Here is a 14,058-nt window from a genome sequence, read left to right as displayed (position 1 = left end):
CTACAAACTAAGAACAAGAGGAAAAAAAAAAGTTTATTCCAAACTACTTACATAAGCATTTCTTTCAGTAAGACACACCAAATATTTGTATGCATTCTAGAGAAGTTTTAGGGCATCTAAAGAGAGCCAGCATACATGAAAGAAGCTGAAAGAATTCATACCAAACCACTGTTTGTGGCAAATTTCTTACTGCCAATATCTGGGTCACACTGAACTTTAGAATCACTTGTGCAGGAAATTTTGCTTGGCAAAAGGGTAAGGAAGCTCTAGTCTCAATTTTGAGTTAATTAAAATCTCAGCATCAGCAGTCTATATAGCTTGGTTTTGGAAAAGTAAAGTAAGCAGACCTGTTTTGAGCCCCAAACACATTTTCTTATTGAGTTCTCTATCAAAAATGGCCAGTTGTGGAGTTTTTCATCATTACATGGTCATAGGACTAGTACAATCCAGAGAGTGAAGAAGGTGCAAAGATCAGGACAGGAAGTGTTAACTCATTTTAAGTTACAGAGGCATATAAGATACAATCATTGATCCTAAAATCTATCATCTGGAGTAAGGTTTAATGTAGTCCTCAACGTATTCTGGAAACTCTCCTTGTCTTGTAAATGATGCTGTGCTTCTTCAGTATATAATCATCAAAATTCAAAAGATGACTAAGTAAAGGGTTTCACCCCCAAAACAACATCCTTTTAACTTTCTGGTGGGAAAGCCATTGCTACTGGGTGTATGTTTCCTCTGTGAATGTAGACATTTCATTGTCACTGTGATGCTGGGTGTCCGATTCTGGTATATTTCACTTTGGGAGGCACTGCATTACAAACATTAGGAACTTCAGTTTCAAACTAAAATTTTCCACTCCAGTGGTAACGCTTATCTGGAATCTCAGCTGAAAGGAATGAAACTCGTTTGAATCAGAAAATGTACTCTGTATGTACAAGTATATCAGCTTCAAATTCTGCCAGATCTTTAACAAGCAGCTTGTCTCTCACAGAAGCCCTCTGATTAGGTTAGAAACTGGCTGATGTACGGGCCCCTGACCATTATCCAACGTCAGTTTGCCTGGCAGAGTTAGCATTAATGCTACCTTTGACCTCGGCACCTGGAAACACAGGCTCTGGGCCCAGCACCATCCCTGGGCCCCTGTTGCAGTCTCCACTTGACAGGGCCAATGTGGGCCTTATTTAATTTTCTTAAGTTGTTTTTTAAAAAAACGTGGTAAAATATAAAATTTACCATTTTAACCATTTTATAAGCGTACAATTCACTGGCATTAAGTACATTCACATTGTTGTGCAACCACCATCCATCATCCCAAGTTGATACTTTGTACTCATCAAACAATAACTCCTCCCAGACCTTGGCAACCACCGTTCTACTTTAGGGTCTGTGAATTTGACTGTACTAGGTACCTCACATGAGTGGATCATACAGTATTTGTCCTAAGTGTCCGGCTTATTTGATTTCATAAGGTGTTGACTTGCACCTCAAAGTGTGGTGCATGGACCAGCAGCACTGGCATCACCTGGAGCTTGTTAGAAGGGCAGAATGTTCAGACCTCCTAAATCAGAAGTTACATTTTCAGAACTTCCCCAGGGACTCATGCCTGTTAAAGTTTGAGAAGCACTGGTTTTGATTACCTACTGAGAATTCTAGATGGGTCAGGAACCAGGCCGGGAAGTCACCAGCCATTCGAGAGTGAGCAGCTGTGGTGTATTGGAAGCTTTCGGGCACTGCGGTGTGTGGTAGTGAGCAGGACAGACGTGGGCAGCCCAGCCTTCAGCAGCTTAGTCTAGAGAGAGGCAAGGAGGAATCAGCATGTTAGTGCTAGCCAAAAGAAATAAAGATTGCCGGAAATAGAGGGATCGTAGCCGGTCATGGAGAAGTGGTAAATCTTCCCTGATAAAGTGACATTTGGATTGAGTCCTGAAGGTTGAGTGTGGGTTAGCTAATGTTTGAGGCTGGGGAAGTATTCCAGATGGAAGTGGCAGTGTGAGAATCCTGCTGTGGAAGGAGCTTAGAGCTTCCTAGAGAAAGTGGTCACTGCAGCTAGGGTTAAATGGAGGTGGGGGGGGTGCAGGGTAAAAGGAGATGAGGCTAGCTACTGCTGGATGGTGGGTGCTGTGACCCATGATGAGGATCTCAAACAGTGAAGTGACATGTTAGATGTGCTTTTGAAATGTATTCCATCGTGTGCTTTGGAGGGGAGACTATGGAAACTTAAAGGGGATTAGATTTTTTTTTTCTTTTACCTAAGCCACTAGGGTGTAGGCAGCTGAACTAGGCTTGGCCATTTGGCTACTCCCATCTAGGACTTAAATCTGGAGGCGGTGCTGCAAAGATTCAAAGAATGGGTATCTGGCAATGATGAATGAGTGACAGCCCAGTGGCAGCAGCACCAGTCCCAGCAGTGGGACTTTCTACCCAGACTTCCCATGGCAGGACCCTGGCAGTCTTTTTTTTTTTTTTTAATAAATAGTCTTTCTTGGATCCTGACTGTGTTTTAAGATTGATTTCTTGATGTTGAGTTGTATGAGCTGTTTGTAAATTTTGGAAATTAACTTCTTATTGGTCATATCATTTGCATATCATTTCTCCCATTCAGTAAGATGTCCTTTCATTTTGCTAGTGGTTTCCTTTGCTGTGCAAAAGCTTTTAAATTTGATTAAGTCCCCTTTGTTTATTTTTGCTTTTACTTATTTTGCCAAGAGACAGGTCTAAAAAAATATTGCTATTTATGTCAGAGAGTGTTCTGCCTATGTTCTCTTCTAGGATGTTTATGGTTTCAGGTCTCACATTTAGGTGTTTAATCCATTTTGAGTTTATTTTTGTATGTGGTGTTAGAAAATGTTCTAACTTCATTCTTTTACATGTAGCTGCCCAGTTTTCCCAGCACCACTTATTGAAGAGACTGTCTTTTCTCCATTGTATATTCTTGCCTTCTTTGTCATAGATTAATTGACAATAAGTTTGTGGGTTTATTTCTGGACTCTCTATCCTGTTCCATTGATCTATGTGTCTGTTTTTGTGCCAGTACTATACAGTTTTGATTAACATAGCTTTGTAGTATGGTCGGAAGTCAGGGAGTGTGATACCTCCAGCTTAGTTCTTTTTTCTCAAGATTGCTTTGGCCGTTTGGGGTCATTTGTGGTTCCATTTAAATTTTAGGATTACTTGTTTTTAGTTCTGTGAAAAATATCATTGGTATTTTGATAGGTATGCATTAAATCTGTAGATTACTTTGGGTAGTATGGATATTTTAACAATATTAATTCTTCCAATCCAAGAACATGTGATATCTTTCCATTTCTTTGTATCATTTTCAGATTCCTTCATCGGTGTTTTATAGTTTTCAGAGTATATGTCTTTCACATCCCTGGTTAAGTTTATTCCTAGATATTTTATTATTTTTGATGTGCTTGTAAGTGGGATTGTTCCCTTAATTTCTCTTTCTCATAGTTCTTTATTACAAACAAAGAACCCAATTAAAAAATGGGCAGAAGGCCTGAATAGACATTTTTACAAAGAAGATATGTAGATGGCCAACAGGCTCATGAAAAACTTCTCAACATCACTAATCAGCAGAGAAATGCAAATCAAAACCACGTTGAGATACCACCTCATACCTGTCAGAATGGCTATCACCAAAAAGTCTACAAATAACAAATGTTGGTGAGGGTGTGGAGGAAAGGGAACCCTAGTGAGATTGTCAATTGATGCAGCCACTGTGGAAAACAGTACGCAGGTTTCTAAAAAACTAAAAATAGAACTACGATATGATCCAGCAATTCCATTCCTGGGTATGTATCTGAAGAAAACAGAAACACTAATTTGAGAAGAATCTTGCCCCCTAAAGATCATAGCAGCATTGTTTATAATAGCCGTGATGTGGAAGCAACCTAAGTGTCCATCAACAGATGAATGGATAAAGAAGATGTGATGTACATACGTACAATGGAATGTTAGCCATAAAATAAAAATTCTGCCAGTTACAACAATGTGGATGGACCTAGAGAGTATTATGCATAGTGAAAAAAGTCAGACAGATAAAAACAAATACTCTGTGTTATCACTTATATGTGGAATCTAAAAAATAAAACGAATGTGTATAACAAAACAGAAACAGACTTTCAGATATAAAGAACAAACTAGTGGTTACCAGTGCAGAGGAGGAAGGGAGGGAGGGGTGAGACAGGGGTATGGGATTAACAGACACAAAATACTATGTATAAAATAATCAACAGGGATATATTGTACAGCACAGGGACATATAGCCATTCTTTTGTAGTAACTTTGAATGGAGTTTATAAAAATATTGAATCACTGTGTTGTACACCTGAAACTAATATAATATTATAAATCAACTGTACCTCAGTTAAAAAAGAAAGGCTGATTATGTAACTTGCGCATTGATTCTAAGTTGCCTTGCAGGCTTTCCTTTGAATTCCTGTTTTGACTGATTGTGCCAGAGTTGGTGTCTGTTGTTTGCAACCCCGTCACCCTGGCAATTACTGTCTTGGTCAGTGGGGAAAATGCTGCATGTCCTGTGAGGCTGGAAGTGAACTAGAAGCTGTTGTCAGAGGTATGGGAATCTTCCTGTGAGGTCACCACGTTATCAGGAATAACAGCCCCTCATCATTGGTTTCTCTGAAGGGTATTTTCTTTCTTGTTCTGACCCTGCTCTGCTGACTCCACCCTCTCTTCCTCAAGAGTCTTTCTGGGTACCATCCACACTGATCTGCCACCATAGAGGCTGCGCAGCTGCACATTACATATACTTTAATAACAGTGTAGCTGGTGCAGTTGGCTCTCTAGTAACTATTCTCCCTCCTTCCTCCATCTTTACTAACAGGACTTTGATTTTGTTCAGGTGCGGGTGGCCGTGTCCTTTAGAAAAGCACATCAAGAACCTGGGTCCTGGGTGATTGTGCTGAACACCTGAATTAAGCAGTGCTGATTAAGCCACCTCTTCTGGATTTCTTTTAATGTGAGTTCATAAGTTTTCATTCTGGTTAAATTGCTTCTAGTTGAGTTGTCTGTTGCACCTAACAAATGCAGATAGTTAATAGTGCATTATATTTTTGAGTACTTAGGCTTTAATTGCTATTTAAAGTAATACTTTTAATCATCTGAACACTCTGAAAGATGATTATTGCTATTTTTGTTATATTCATTCATTTAAAAAATTTTTTTAGATTCCATATGTAAGTGAAAACATACAGTATTAGTCTTTCTTTGTCTGACTTCACTAAGCATAATACCCTCTGGGTCCATCCATATTGTTGCAGATGGCAACATTTCATTCTTTTTTATGGCAGGGTAACATTCCATTTTACATATACACATCCATTTCTTTATCCATTCATCTGTTGATGGACACTTAGGTTGTTTCCAAATCATGGCTATTGTAAATAATGCTGCTATGAACATTGAGGTGCATGTATTTTTGTCAAATTAGTGTTTTCATTTTCTTTAGATATATTCCCAGGAGTGGATTTGCCAGATCATATTGGTAGTTCTTTTTTTAAAAATTTTGTGAAGAACTTCCATACTGTTTTTCATGGTGGCTGTACTAATTTACATTCCCACCAAAAGTGTAGTAGGGTTCCCTTTTCTCCATATCCTTGCCAACATTTATTATTATTATCTTTTTGGTGATGGCCATTCTGACAGGTATGAGGTGATACCTCATTGTGGTTTTGATTTGCATTTCCCTCATGATCAGCAATATTAAGCATGTTTTCACGTGACTGTTGGCCATCTGTATATCTTCTTTGGAAAAATGTCTATTGAGGTCTTCACCTATTTTTTAATTGAGTTGTTTGTTTTTCGATATTGAGTTGTCTGAGCTTTTTGTATATTTGGGAATTTACTCCCTGGTCTCAGACATATCATTTGCAAATCTCTCTCCCATTCAGTAGGTTGTCATGGAGCAACATGATCCAAGATTATGTGGTCGATCAGTCAGGGTCCCAAGGGAAACAGTACATTCAAATTAAGATGATTTTAGGAGGGCTTATTTACAGAGAGACTAACTACAGAGTTTTGGGAGTGGTTTAGGGGAATCATAGAGCTAGTGCAAGAAGCCAGGGCTAGAACAGTGGAGTTGTTACAGGGAGAGGTTACCTGGAACTAGAGGAAGAGATAGTCACACAGAGCAGTCTTCCTTGAGAGGAGAAGCGAACCTGGAGGGATATAGTCATCTTGATGTGACATCACAGGGAGTAGTCCAGGAGAATAAACATCCTGACCTCACCCTCCTTCTTCTCTCCACTATTCTATCCGGCAGAGCCCACTGAGCTATTGGATGTAGTCCAAACAGACTAACTTGCAGGGGCAGAGAGCAGGTGGAGAAGAATGGGGAGGTAGAGGGACAATTGGACAAATGGTCCACCCTGTTTGTTCCCTAGTGTCCTCTCTTGTTTGAAATGCAGGTAAAATTTCATGTCCTCAATACAAGAGATGCCCAAAGTTCCATCAGCTATTTACCATCATGGGATGATGTTCATTTGTTCATACTGTCACCTGAAACGTAAACAATTAGCCATCATTAGTGCTGTCATATAAAGTAACAGGAGGGAAATGGGAAGATGAAAACAAGTAATGTAAAACATAGCTGTTACAATCCCTCCTTCTATAACTGGACACAGTGCCCATTGCCTCTTTCTGAGCCAGATTGTGCTGCTTGGCTGTGCTTTTTCATAGCTCATTCATCCCAAAGGCAGACCATTTAATTGCTGGTTCTGGGGCTACAAAGAGAAATCAATCATGTATCCTCATGAAAAGAGCTCACTTTGCAATAGAAGAAATAGTTATTTAATTTTAAATTTAGGGTAATAAGGGGTACATAGATACCTGATTTCTGGTTTGTGATGGAATTTTAAGAGCAAGAACAAGAACAACAATGAAAGCAACTCTGCTTTAACCAGAGTTTTTCACCCTTGGGATGATTAATTCTCAATACTGGATGATTCTTTGCTGTGGGAGATGGGGGGAGCTGTCTTGTGCGTTGTAGAATGTTCAGCAGCATCCCTGGCTTCTGCCCACCTGGTACTAGTAGCACCCCTGCCTCCATTGTGACAACCAAAAATGTCTTCAGACATTGCCAAGTGTCCTGTGTGGGGCAAATTATTGCCCAATGGAAAACCACTGGCTTAAAAGGTAAAGAAAGAGGCCATTGCATGGATGTAGAGTAACGTATTTATCTGTCTTCATATAATGGTCATTTAGTCAGTTGGGATTTCCCTTTTGTTTTGTTTGTTTTTTTGCTGTTACAAATAAATCTGCAGTGAACATACTTTCTTTGTGTACTTGGGCAAATATGTCTGCATGGCAAATTTCTAAAAGTGAAGTTGCTAGGTTATAGTCTCTTCTACACACAGAGTCTTTTCCCAGTATTAAATATTGGGAAACCATGCTCTAGTGTATCCCCTTCATTTTAGAGTTGTAGTAAGGCTCTTTCAAGTTTGCACTGATCTGTAGTCAACACTCTTTGTGTTCTTATATATTCAACCAATTGTTTTTGTTCAAGTTATACTTCTCCAATTCTTCCACAGGAGAATCATGAAAAATTTGGTCAACCCAAAGCCCTTCACATCTGTGATCTTGCCTTCATCCAGTTGAGTGTTGTAGAATATGGGAGGGGTTGTGCTGCAGTGGGGATTTCTTCAGCGAGCCAACTAAAAGACATTTGTACATGCCTTTTCTCATTTCGTGAGAACAGGCTAAGCCTAGGAAGGAGTGTTTTCTAAGTATCTGGGTGGGTGTGTAAAAATACAAAGCAATGGTTGTACATTTGACAGCAAGAACTCAAGGAGGGGGATTGAGAGGGAACAGAGTGACATGGCACACCGATTCTCAACGTGACCCTCACTCAGCCTTTCATTATCCATCATCTCCTACACATGGAGTCTTGGTTGCCAACTCTTTGGCACAGTCATCCCTGAATGAAGCAGAGGTCACTCCCAGGCCTCCATTGTTATATCTTGCTGTTCTTCTCAGCATCATCAGTCACTTCTGAATGTACAGAACAGGTGGGTCTGGGATCCAGCCTTGTCCACTGCAGGAGACTAAGAGTCCAGAACACTGAGCCAGGTGCAGATGAAGGAGGTTCAGTTGGCAGGCAGATTAGGCTCTGTGATGGGTACAGCATTAACAGCTAGTGTCCCCCCGGCAGGAGTCTGCATGGAAGGGCACAAACCTCGTGGAACATCTCAGTGATGTGGTATCTGGGAGCAGGAGGTGGGGTGAGGGGAGGCTCAGAAGCAGAGAGAAGCAGGCATTCACATCAGGGTGGTCTTAAAACACAGGCAGTAAGGCACCAGAAGCCTGGCAAGAATGAGTCAGGACGCAGGTCCTAGGAACCAACTGTGATGCCTACAATTTATAAACTAGGAGGAGAAATCAAAGTGGGGACCCAGAAACAATTTAGGGCCCATTGGCTAGGAACTGGGAAACAAGTAAGAGCTTGGTCATTAGCGCTGGAAACCACACCAGGGTAATCTGACCAACGGTGTGAGATGTTGCCAACCTGATCCAGCGTTGCATTCAGGAGGCTTAAGTATCTCCTGATTCTAGTTAATATTAGTGCAAGGTACAGAGGGTGGCATTGAACATGCAGTTGGGACCCAATGACAGTGCAGAGCGAGACTTGGATCTCAAGGTTGTTTGGAAACAAAACGCATGTGTTTTCCACTGTACTCGTCCAAGAAATACAAGAGAGAGACACACACTAGCTCTGGGGGGTGTGGTCCATGTGTTCACTAGACTAGAAGCTCTTTGAGCAGAAACTGTGTCTTCATCACCACATACCTAGGGTGCCTATTAGGGCCTGGCCTGTGCTCAATGAATATTCATTGAATACGTAAAGGAAGGCAAAGAGGAATGAACAAATGGAGACACAGCCTCTGTTGGGTGGGGTATTCTCTCAGGCTATCCCAAGTTTCAGTGAGATATCCTCGCCCTAGACATTCTATACCACTTATTGTTTTCATTGCATGGTATCCAAGCAACCTGCTGATACAAATTAAACTTTCCTAGTTTCTTCATATCAGAAATGAAGTGAGTTCAACTACTAATCATTGTTATTTCCTAGTGTCATTTATTATACTGACGTCTGGTTAGTACCTCAGTGGCGTGTGGATTAGGTGAGCAGTGTGAGTCTCGAGAGGATGGGCAGAGTGGATACACTGGGAACATCCAGTTTCTGGTCCCTATGACTGAGGTTCAGATCCTGAAATGTGGGACCTACTCATGGCCTGAGAGCCTCGGTAGCAGAAAAGAAAACTGATGGATCATGAAAACATTGGAGCAGAGACCTATGTTATTTATCCTTCATATTATTGTTTTATTTTTAAAAATTGGCTGCCAGGTGTCCAGAATTGGATTTATCTTATTCCTTAGGCTCCTGACACCTGTCATGGCAGTGTCACCATTGACTCACACACTGGCTGCGACATTGCTGACTCACAAAAATTCAGAGTTTTGTCTTCTCTTGAGAAATTGAAGAATCCTCCCAAAGATTAGTTCTATTTCACAGCAACGCAAAAGTTAGTGGCTATTCAGAGTGCAGTCCCTGTTCATACCAATCTCTGCTGTCTCCTGACCAAGAGGCTTCATATTAGTTGAAGTGTATCACTGGGCTTGAACTGTTATTCTTCTAGTCAAGTGGAAAGTGAACTATGCTACTGTGTCCACTTCACCCATTGACATTATCTGCCTGTCAGGATTTGAGTTTGAGAACCCTGCTCTGGGGGGAAACACTTGTGGGATCTCTAATAACTGCTACCATTCACTGAGACCTTACTATATGCAAAGCACTGAACTAATGTTTTTTCATACATTCTTTTTAATTCACATAAAACCCTATGAGGTGGGTCTTCCCTGGTGGCACAGTGGTTAAGAATCCGCCTGCCAATGCAGGGGACACGAGTTTGATCCCTGGCCCGGGAAGACCCTGCATACCTCAGAGCAACTAAACCCATGTGCACAACTACTGAGCCTGTGCTCTAGAGCCTGCAAGTCACAACTACTGAGGCCATGTGCCGCAACTAAGGAAGCCCACACGCCTTAAAGCCTGTGCTCTGCAACAAGAGAAGCCACCGCACTGAGAAGGTGGTGCACCACAATGAAGAGTAGCCCCTGCTCTCTTAACTAGAGAAAAGCCCGCCCACAGCAACAAAGACCCAATGCAACCAATAAACACATTAATTAACAAACAAACAAACAAACAAACAAAACCCTGTGAAGTAAGCTCAAGTGTTATCTCCAATTTACAAGTGTGGAAGCTGAAGCTCAAAGAGCTAAATAGCTGGCCCAGGATGATAAAACTTCTAATTTTTGACACTGAGATTCAAATTTTGGCCTGCCTGAGTCCATAGCTGGGGCTTTTTAACTTTACATTACACTGCTTTTCTAACCACTAATCTTAGAACAATAGAATTACTGCTGCCCTTCAGTGTTTCGTCTTCGTACTCAGTCCATGTGGGGCTGAATTCCAGGAAGAGGGGCTGAGCCCTGCCCTGCCCTCGCCAGGGCCCATGGTGGACACCCACTCTGTGCCAGTGTCAGAGTTGCTTTGTTGGATCTGAGAGCTGTGGCTCTGCTGGGCAGGAGGACAGAGAATGATGGGGTCACTGTGACTCTGGGGCAGCTGCCCATTAATCACTGTCCCTGGTTTTGTGTGTGTGTGTGTGTGTGTGTGTGTGTGTGTGTGTGTGTGTGTAGCTGGACTGTCCTGGTGCTGTCCCAAGGTTGTACCTGGGGAAGCTCATATAAAGGGGTTCCAGCTCTAGGCTTGCAGCTCTCAGACCACGGAGATGGGGAAACTGTTGCTGTGGGTTGGTGAGTGTGGTGGGTCCCGGCCCCACAATGTCTCTTAGTCTCTCTGATTCCTAGGAAGCATCCTGGGACTCGGGGGCTAGATTAGGTAGAGGTGGGACAGAACACAGTGAAGGGCCAGAGGGTCTCAGGGAGGAGTGATCAGAGCAGTGGTTCTCAACCGTGGCTGCGCATTAGACATTTTTATACCTGGCTTCCACCTTGGACCCATTCATTCAGAAGCTTTGGGGGAGGAGCCGGGATATCACTCAATTAGCCTCCAGGGTTGAGAACCACTGGCCTAGAGCTTTTTCTGGGACTTCTAAATGTCATGGTTGCCCCTGTGCAAAGCATGTGTGTATACACGTGGTGTTGATTGGAGTGCAAAGGGGCGTAGATAGTTCTGGCTTCACCTGCTCAGTGTAGAGAAGAAGAGAGGGACGCGTGTGTGTGTTTCCATTTGTGTGAGTTGGTGGGCGCATTCAGACCTGGAGGGTGTGCTGGGGTGTGTCCCTCCCGGTGTGCCTGTGACTCTGCGTGTGATTCCTTCCTTTGTCTCCTACAGGGCTGGTTCTTGTGCTGAAACACCACAATGGTAAGGAAAGCAGAGCCAGGGAGAGGGTCCAGCTGAGAAGTGCTCCACGTGGAGTGTCCCCTGCAGCCCCGCCCTGCCCTGGCTCCGTGTCGGGGATCATTGACCCAATGCGGTTCAGCAGAGGAGTTTCAGTCGCCTGCTGTTCAGTCACTCTCCGGGCCGGATCCGGATTGGAGGATCCGTTCTGACCAGGGTTTCACAGGGCGTTCCTTCCCCCCGGGGACCCCAGCAGTGGGGGAGGGACCTGGCCTCAGTGTAGCTTTGGGGGGTGCGTGTGGGGGGTATTACAGTGGCCTGGCCTCTCGGGCTATGTCCACGCTCCCCTGTGGAAACTGAGCTCCATCCCCACCTTGGTTTCTGCCAACAAATGCCTGCTCTCCCCTGCCAGGTGCTGCCCACAAACTGGTGTGTTATTTCACCAACTGGGCATTTAGTCGTCCCAGCCCTGCCTCCATCCTGCCCCGGGACCTGGACCCCTTTCTCTGCACCCACCTGGTATTTGCCTTTGCCTCGATGAACGACAATCAGATCATTGCTAAGGACCCCCAGGATGAGGAAATCCTCTACCCAGAGTTCAACCAGCTCAAGGAGAGGTGTGTTCACTTTGGATGTGGGGCTTGTAGTTTACAAATGGAAGAGAATTAAGCCTTTTCTCATGTTAGTCGCCAATTTTCCTCTGATTCTCGAGTCCTCACCTCCCATCCAGGAGCATCCCTGCCTTGGGAGCTCCCCGTTGGTCAGCACTCTGAGCTCGTCCTTGCCTCCTTGCCCTTGTGGCTGCTGTTGCTCCTGCTTGGAATGCGCTCCTGTCTCTTCTCTGCCTGGCATCTCCCAACTCACTCTTCAAGCCTAATTGTTGAGGGTTCTATGTATTAATGCTGTTGAAGTGCTTCAGAGAGAGCTGCGATCACAGATGCGTCATAATTGCTAGTGTTTCTATTACCTTTTTTCACCTGCAGATGTGCCCCTAAGGGAAGGGCCAGTGTCTGTGATGTCTTTGTACACCAGTGGCTGGGTCAGTGCCCAGGAGGGAGCTGGTGCTCACTATTCCTCTCCCCAGGACTCCTGGGCTCTTCTGTCTGGGGGGCGGTCTGTCACTGCATGCATGGTTATAGAAGGGTGGGAAAATCCATAGATTGCAGCCTCCGAGCGGAGAGCAGGGAGCTTGCCCATCTGTTTACTACAGTATCTCAGGCACTTGAAGCAGTCTGTGGCACTTAATAATTGCTTAAAAAACACTTGTTGACTAAGAAAGCGAGTGAAGAGAAATTTTAGGCTGCTTTTGCTTTTCCTTTTCGTGGGAATGTCATGTGAGTGGGGAGTGTGGGGGAGCTTTGGGCAGCCTGCGTGTTCGTGGGTGTGATAACCTGGTTGTTCTTTCTCTTTTCCTTGTTGCCTTCCTGGGCTCTGCTCCTTTCTTCCTCAGGGTCTTCCTTAGGTTCCTCCAACTGCCTCCCCCTTTCCATCCTCGTCCTCCCTTCCTCCCTACTTCCCGCTGTTAACCCAAAGGAATGAGTGAGAACCCAGCTCACTGACTCTGTCTTGCGTCACAGGAACAGGGAGCTGAAAACACTGCTGTCCATCGGAGGGTGGAACTTTGGCACATCGAGGTGAGACTGTGCTGTCAGATTTTCTCTCTGGGGTGGGGGCGATGTGATAGGGGAGGAGCAGGCAGGGCAGAGGTGAGGACAGAGTGGAGAGCCAGCTGGGCCGTGGGGAGTTACGCGAGTGCAGACACTCCCCCGGTTCTGACCTGGCCCTGGACTCTAGCAGTCCCCGGCCTCTCCTCCACGGTGAGTGAGGGGAGACAGGGCAGGTCCAGGAGGTGGTGATAAAGGGGCTGGTGGAAATGAGGGGCAAAATGGGGCACTCACAGTGGTCCCCTCTGTCCTTCCTAAGAGGCAGGGGTTTTGTCTCAGAGAGGGGAGGAGTCTTGTTCAGGACGTGACCCAGGACCTGGGTTTCCTCGCTTTATAAATGGAGCTAGTGATATCAACCTCAAAGGATGGGAGGAAAAGAAGTAACATAAACAGGGTGCACAGCGGAGCACCTTGGCACATGGTCTTTGTCCAGTGCGTGGTGGCTACTCTCCTTTACCCTTTACCAGGCAGTGTAGAGGTGACAAACTGCCTCGTGTGCTCTGAAGAAACTTTCCCCGTTTCATGGCTGAGGCCAAGGGTAGAGCCTTGCCTCCCTTCCCACCTTTGAGGAGGGAGTTGTCGGAGAGGGACAGGTGGAGGTCTGGGCAAGGGTGTGTGTGGGAGAGGAAGCACCTGGCACAGGACCCAGCAACAGTGCAAGGAGGATGCAGGGAGCTGGGGGAGAACCGGCTCTGCCCGACCCCAGACCTCACCTCTCCCTCTGCCACCACTTCTTGAACATTTGCTGTGTCCAGACGCTGGCCAGAGGCTTTACATGCATTGTCTCATGATTACTAGGGAGAGGCTTCCAAAGTGGCCTCTAAAGACCACTTTTTAAAATACAAGTTTACATTCTAAATTTGTAGAAAAAAGCAAGAGTGAGAAGTTAAGGAACTTTCCATATTTTACCCAGGTGACCCTGAGAGACCGCCCAGCTATGGGATGGCAATCAGATAATGGAACCAGGCCTGCCTAAGTCTGAATCTGATTAATCATTGCACGTAGGAC

At 44.5% G+C, this 14,058-nt stretch overlaps 1 protein-coding gene across 1 annotated transcript in view; it reads left to right on the top strand.

The window, feature by feature from the left end:
- Nucleotides 1-4,258: 4,258 nt before the first annotated feature.
- LOC130856089 (pepsin B-like) overlaps nucleotides 4,259-14,058 on the top strand; it is a 38,111-nt gene continuing 28,311 nt past the window's right edge. The window contains 6 exon segments of the mRNA XM_057740320.1: nucleotides 4,259-4,579; nucleotides 4,868-4,984; nucleotides 7,554-7,615; nucleotides 11,381-11,410; nucleotides 11,799-12,003; nucleotides 12,964-13,020. Coding sequence (XP_057596303.1) covers nucleotides 4,983-4,984; nucleotides 7,554-7,615; nucleotides 11,381-11,410; nucleotides 11,799-12,003; nucleotides 12,964-13,020 — 356 coding nt within the window. The 5' untranslated portion in view covers nucleotides 4,259-4,579; nucleotides 4,868-4,982.

The sequence above is a fragment of the Hippopotamus amphibius genome, chromosome 1 (assembly GCF_030028045.1).
Source record: "Hippopotamus amphibius kiboko isolate mHipAmp2 chromosome 1, mHipAmp2.hap2, whole genome shotgun sequence".
Taxonomy (NCBI): Eukaryota; Metazoa; Chordata; class Mammalia; order Artiodactyla; family Hippopotamidae; genus Hippopotamus; species Hippopotamus amphibius.
This window is presented reverse-complemented; position numbering and strand designations above follow the sequence as displayed.